This window comes from Perkinsus marinus (genome assembly GCF_000006405.1).
Source record: "Perkinsus marinus ATCC 50983 genomic scaffold scf_1104296967342, whole genome shotgun sequence".
NCBI classification, from domain to species: Eukaryota; Perkinsozoa; order Perkinsida; family Perkinsidae; genus Perkinsus; species Perkinsus marinus.
In genome coordinates this window covers 7,001-13,276 of record NW_003203596.1, presented here as the reverse complement: position 1 = coordinate 13,276, position 6,276 = coordinate 7,001, and the positions used below count along the sequence as shown (strand labels likewise).

Below are 6,276 nucleotides of genomic sequence, written 5' to 3'. Positions count from 1 at the left end.
ACGGGGCTCGTAGATTCTTTAGCGATCTGCAGCACTATTCCCGATGTGGTAAACGAGGTTGTCCCCGGATTCCTCCTGCGGCTATCTGCCCACATGGAGTGAATCAGGCGGACTTCCTCCTACGTAAGCTCTTTCCCGGTGATCCCGGAAGGGCTGCGGAGGTAGACGCCCTGGTTCTATCGCCGCAAAACGACCCCATTCCAGCGGTCACCTACTCTAAGCTCAGAGAGGTGGCCAAGGGATTGCGGAGAGATGCGGCTCTAGGTGAGGATGATGTCACCAACGGCATCATTCTTGACACTCTTGAGGTGCTGAAGGACAACTGGTGTACCCAGTTCACTGAAGCCCTCGAGACTGGTGTGTATCCTGACGGATGGAAATCATCCAAAGGGATTTTTATTCATAAGGCCGGCAGGGACCCCACCAAACCTAACGGGTAGAGGCCTATCTGCTTGGTCGGTTCTGGTAGCAAGCTGTTCGAACGTCTCATAGTAGAACGGCTTGCGTCTTGCCCGCAGATCCAGAAACGATTGGACTCTCCTATCGTCCATGGATTCTGCAAGGGCAAATCGGTAGACTCTGCCGTCCTGCGCGTGGTAGAAGCGTTCAAGGCGGGCAGGAAAAGGAGCAAACGCGCATCCATTGCACTTGTACAACTGGACGTGCAAAATGCGTTTAGCTCGGTAAAGGACAGCCACATTCTGGCAACCTTGGCCGGATATAATGTTCCTCGCTACTTAGTGAGCATTGTTGAAAGCTATCGGAAGGCCCAGAGGGTTTCGGCTGTCTATGGTGCAGACGAGGCCAGCCTGGAACTTGAACGGGGTGTACCCCAAGGCTCTCTTGGGGCCGTTGTTGTTCCTTCTATCAACCCTGCCGCTTGTAGATGATTTTGCAGATATTGAGGCGAAAGGCGTAAGCCTGACCCTTTATGTGGATGATACAACGGTGGTGGTGTCCGGCGGTACTGGCTCGTCCTTGGTTAAACGGTGGTGTCACCCTGAGGCATGACTTTCCTCATTTCTCACCACCCCATTTTTCCATAGCGGGTTTACGCTATAGATGGTGACGCGTGGGACGCGAGTCGGCGTCGTAAAACGCGCGTACGCCATCGATTATTTTCTTTGAGACGAGACGGCTTTAGGATGAGAACTCCTATTCGCCTGTCTCCATATTTCGATAGAGCTATCAAACCGTATTGACTGTTGTAGTCCTTGTCACACGCTTTCTAATGAGCGGTATTGGACCTTACTTTACAGCCCATCAACCTACATTGGAAACTTCAGACTTGAGTTCAGAGTCGCGGATGACAGAAATTAGAAAGCTGGCCGACAACTTCCCCGAGGCCCCCGCGTATCGTGATGTCTTGGCTACCCTCGACTGGGACAACCTGGACAAGCCGAATGATGATACTTTCATTGATGAGACTGTCACCGGTTTCGAAGCTCTGAAGGACCCGAACACAAACGTTCGCTCTTGGCTGGCCAGATGGAGTGCTCTTGTCCAGGAAAGACTGAAGAGTTCCTCCGGATCTGTGTCTGTGGGTGACGACCCGAGCATGACCGCTCAGGGCGTGTTCAAGTATCTCCTTTATGGAGCTGAAGTGGCCGACGTTGACCTCGAGATGGCGACCCTAGTAAGCGCGGCGGTAGCGACATCGGCTGTGAAAAAGACCCTACGTCTTCATCGGATAGCTGGGTTAGGCTCAGCGAAGACGCACGAGGATAGGGTGGTGTTTGTCTTAAAACGCCGTGAGGCTGCTGACAAGAAGAACGAGCGGCACGTTGAGGATGTTCCAACCGAGAGACAAAAGTTGAGCAAGGTCAAGAACGACCCCCACAAGTTGCCCCTACAGGTGTCTTCGCCGTTTGATGGTCCATCAAACACCTTACCGTATACGATGTTCCGCACGGCACTGGTGACTGCCATGAAATTCTATAAGCTAAACGAAGATGAACTGGTGGTCTATCTTTTCAGAAACCTGTCCCCTGGCCTTGGTTTGGACATAATTTTGACTGACGTCGGTGCAGCTGACGCCTCCTTGACAGCGATTTGGTCCGCGTTGGATAAGCGTTACTCTGCATTAGACACACCCTCAGGAGTAGCCACGCGTTGGGAGCGCCTATATATGCGATCCGGTGAGAACGTAAACGATTTCTGTCGTCGTCTACGCAGTGAGGCACAACTCTTCCGTACGGTCACTGGGATGATCCTAACCCCAGAGCTGATTGCCGCCAGATTCTTGGGAGGCCTAAGAAGAGAACTAAGAACCAGCCTGGAGAGTGTATACATGCATCGGCTGAGCTCACTCACGTTGGAGGAGGTAAGAGAAGCAGCTATCTACATTGAGAACAAGGACCGTCGTGGCTCTGTGGACCAGAATGTCACCCGGAAGGACCACCCTAAGAGCACCACAACACAGGAGCGGTGTGTGGAGACCCCAGGAACGGCGGCGGGTAAATCCTCTAGTTCGTGCGGATACTGCTCAGACCACAAGATTAAGGGCGCGGTCAAACATACGCGAGAAACCTGTTGGAAGGACCCTGCTAACTCTGCTATCGTCCCGGCCTGGTATAAGCCTCGGCTGAAGGCTAAGACAGACGGTGTCGATGACAAAGGAGATGGTAAAATCTTCTTCTCGAAAGGCTCTAGTTTGCGTCATCTGAAGGCCATTGCCGGAGGCACCAATATCCGACTCGTGGTAGATACTGGTGCAGACTACACGATCATGTCCCGACAAGCGGCCAAAAGGTGTCGAGTGTCACATCGCGAGCCTTTGGAAGACCCTATTGTTATCGGCTCTCTCAGCTCTTCAGCATCTTTACGTCTGTCTGAAAGAGGACGACTCACCGCGTCAGTTCAAGGAGAATCAGGGAATCGCAGCACGGTGACACTGCATGTATATCTGGTTGACGGTGAGCTCTTACACGAGTCTCTCCGCGAGGCGACTGTCTTACTTGGTGTTGGCACTCTAACGCGCATGCGGGCCAGTATCGATGTGGGGCGCGATGCTCTGACTGCCCACGAGTTGGGTGTTGTATGGCCGTTGTTCCCTACGGGTGAGGATGCTCGTGAAAATGATATGCCTGTTAGCGCTGCTCCCTGCTCGGACGAGGAGTCGACGAGAGCTGATCACGATAACACCGCGGGCTTATCAATTCCAGACAATGAAACCATCCGTGACAGGCTCAAAACCTGGAAATGGCCCCAGGTCTATGTTGAAATGAAGGCTACGGCGGTCCTACCAGCCAGGAGAGATCCCTACCCATGTAAGGATATAGAGCGCAAGGCCATGCAAATGCTGGTTGCTCAACTGGAGCGAGATGGTTTTGTCAAAACTGTCACACTCGACGAGGTCCGGATGGGACATATCTGGGTGGTGCCAGCGTTTATTGTAGAGAAAAACTCTGCAGAGCAACAACCCTCGATTGGTGACTTGACGGATGAGAACGTGCAGAAACACTTTCGTTTGGTGGTAGATGAAAGGCCTATCAATGAGTGCTGCAAGCCCCTACCCTCGACTTGGGAAGGCTATCAACTACCGTTGCTGCAGTGCGTCGAGTCCATCGGCGCGAATTCCTGGTTCGCCACGTTAGACATAAAGAACGCTTACTTTTGCCTTGAATACCATCCCTCAGTTCAGCGCTATTTTGCCTTCAGTTACTTCGACCAGAACAACGAGGTCCACTATGCGTTACATCGTCGTATGATAATGGGATGGACGCATAGCGCTAGCTATTGGTGCTACGCCCTTCGCCGGCTATTGGATACTGCTGTCCCTGAGTTATTACCTTATATGGTTACCTATATGGATGACTGTCTGCTCTGGCACCCCGTTCGGGCTCAATGTGAAGCGATGTTACAAGCTGTGATCTTTGCCGTCCGAACTGCTGGGGCGGAGGTGCCACCCCATAAGGTTAGAGGTCCTGATAGGGAAGTAGAATTTCTCGGTATGTCCCTTGGGCCCGATGGTTATCGTGTGGCTGACCACACCTTGAAGGATCTCCGGTTGGCCTTATCGGACCGTCCACAAACCTTGCGTGGCTTGCGCGTAGAACTTGGCCTCATGCAATTTTGCAAGAGTTTATGGTCACCCGTTACGGGGGGAGCCGCTGGCACGCTGACTCATCTGACGCAGCCTTTGACGGCTCTGATAGGCGAGATGACCTCTACAGGAGTTCGCCCCAACGCTAGACTCCTTTGGACACCAGAGTTCGACCAAATATGGGCGAAGATCCTTCGTACTATGGTTCCTCAGACGATCGGATTTCATACGGCATCCACGGCGCAGGAGGACATGCAGTTCGTTCTGTCTAGCGATGCGAGTCCAATAGCCGCCGCGGCTGTATTGTATGTTGGCAGTCGTCGGGAACTACTCACAGCCCTTGATAAACCCTTGGAGGTCGACTCCGAGTGGCTGGGGAATTGGGGACGAGTCATCGGGATTTGGACACATCGATGGTCTGAGGCGGAACGCCGGTATGATATCATTGACAAGGAGCTCTTTGGTCTGACGAAATCCCTCCTTCATTGGCGATATCGTATCCTCGAGACCATACTGAGGATCCGGTTCAGTCGTCGTGGTTCGACGGATGATCACGAAATTGGTAGGGTCTTAGCGTTGACGGACTCAAGTGCTGCCCTAGGTCGTTTCCTAGCTCGGAACTCATATGTTCTGAAGCCTCAGGGGAGCCGCGACAGACGATGGCTTGGATGGTTAGCAGATCTTTCTGACTTCCCAGAAGTTGATCTTACCGTTCGCCATGTGAATGGTCCTCGAAACCGGTTATCCGATATCCTATCTAGACTGCTACCCGGGGAAAACGCCATCTTATCGGAAGGTCATTCTCGGCCACTTGCTCTGGCAGTGCCGATTGTCTCCGATGCAGAAGAAGGCGGGGGACGACAAGGTGGAGAGGACCTCAACCGGTTGTTGTCTTTTTTCGATAATGCTAACGACTTCATCATTGACAAGCAGAAGATCGATAACACTACTAAGGTGCACGGTGCGACCCTAGCCAAATGGTGTTCATATTTCCTCCATACTGATGATACTGCTGATGAAGACCTCCCTTCATCGGCCGTAGCCGATGGCGATTGGTTTAGTCCGGTGGGGACCGGGTCTGTTCGTTATTCGTGATGCGGTCGCGGACGAAATTATATGGTCTCTGGTTATCCCTTTGGGCTCAGCTGAGGACCTACCGGCGCTCTTGTCTACTAATTACCTACCTGGATGGAGTATTAGGGAATGGGTGTCGTTCGTCTACCACGATTTGTCTTTGCATCAAGGTGTGGACAGTGCTCTAGAGGCACTCGTACGGCATTTCTGGTGGCCTGGATGTGGCAAGCATGCGGCTGATGCGGTCAGACGCATGGCTGCTGCTACTGGAAGGCTACCTGTGGATGGTGAATTGGTCGTTTGGCGTCGTCCTGAGTGTCTTCCTGTTGAGGGTCATGTACGACTCGTTCAGGGACCAAGCTTCAACGACGGCCCTTTTGTATACCTAAACTCACAAGCTGGACAGGTGGTTATGTTGGAACCTCTCGGGACGGAACATTTGGTACCCGTGTCGGCAGTACACTTGGAACCGCGGGGCCTACCGGTAACGCGTAACCGAGCGACGGTGGCCTTCGAGTCTACGATCCGTAAGGCTTCTGTAAGGCAAGGCGATCTCATCTTGTGTCGCCTTAACGATGGAGAAGATGCCATGGGATTGGCCACCACTGATGGCTTACGGACTGGCACTATTCACGTCATGGAGCTGATGGAATCTCCATCGGGGATGTGTCAGCCGGTGTGGTTGGATCCTGCATCTGGTACTTATTCCTTTTCTTCAATGTGTCCATCTGGGGCCATAGCGGTGCTACGAGAAGTAGACAAAGTGCTTCTGCGTCTGTCTCGCACGGAAACGGGACGACTGCGTCAACAGAGTCGTCGCGAGTTGGTTGAAGCCGGCTATCTTGAAGCGTGAGAAACGCGGAAAGGGGGGGAGTCTGTCACCCTGAGGCATGACTTTCCTCATTTCTCACCACCCCATTTTTCCATAGCGGGTTTACGCTATAGATGGTGACGCGTGGGACGCGAGTCGGCGTCGTAAAACGCGCGTACGCCATCGATTATTTTCTTTGAGACGAGACGGCTTCAGGATGAGAACTCCTATTCGCCTGTCTCCATATTTCGATAGAGCTATCAAACCGTATTGACTGTTGTAGTCCTTGTCACACGCTTTCTAATGAGCGGTATTGGACCTTACTTTACAGCTCATCAACCTACAT

At 52.6% G+C, this 6,276-nt stretch overlaps 3 protein-coding genes across 3 annotated transcripts in view; all 3 read left to right on the top strand.

The window, feature by feature from the left end:
• The window catches only part of Pmar_PMAR026921 (hypothetical protein), a gene marked incomplete at both ends in the record, with an annotated part of 953 nt that extends 513 nt beyond the window's left edge, over positions 1–440 (top strand). The window contains 2 exons of the mRNA XM_002768734.1: positions 14–45; positions 108–440. Of these exons, the coding sequence (XP_002768780.1) occupies positions 14–45; positions 108–440 (365 nt within the window). The remainder of the gene's footprint in view (positions 1–13; positions 46–107) is intronic.
• Positions 441–1,306: 866 nt separating this feature from the next.
• On the top strand, positions 1,307–5,140 carry Pmar_PMAR026920 (hypothetical protein; the record flags this gene model as incomplete). The annotated part of the gene is made up of 1 exon (XM_002768733.1): positions 1,307–5,140. One exon carries the CDS (start codon positions 1,307–1,309, stop codon positions 5,138–5,140), a length of 3,834 nt encoding a protein of 1,277 aa, XP_002768779.1.
• A 1,093-nt stretch (positions 5,141–6,233) lies between these two features.
• Pmar_PMAR026919 (hypothetical protein) overlaps positions 6,234–6,276 on the top strand; it is a gene marked incomplete at both ends in the record, with an annotated part of 2,997 nt that continues 2,954 nt past the window's right edge. The window contains one exon of the mRNA XM_002768732.1: positions 6,234–6,276. Within this exon, the coding sequence (XP_002768778.1) occupies positions 6,234–6,276 (43 nt within the window).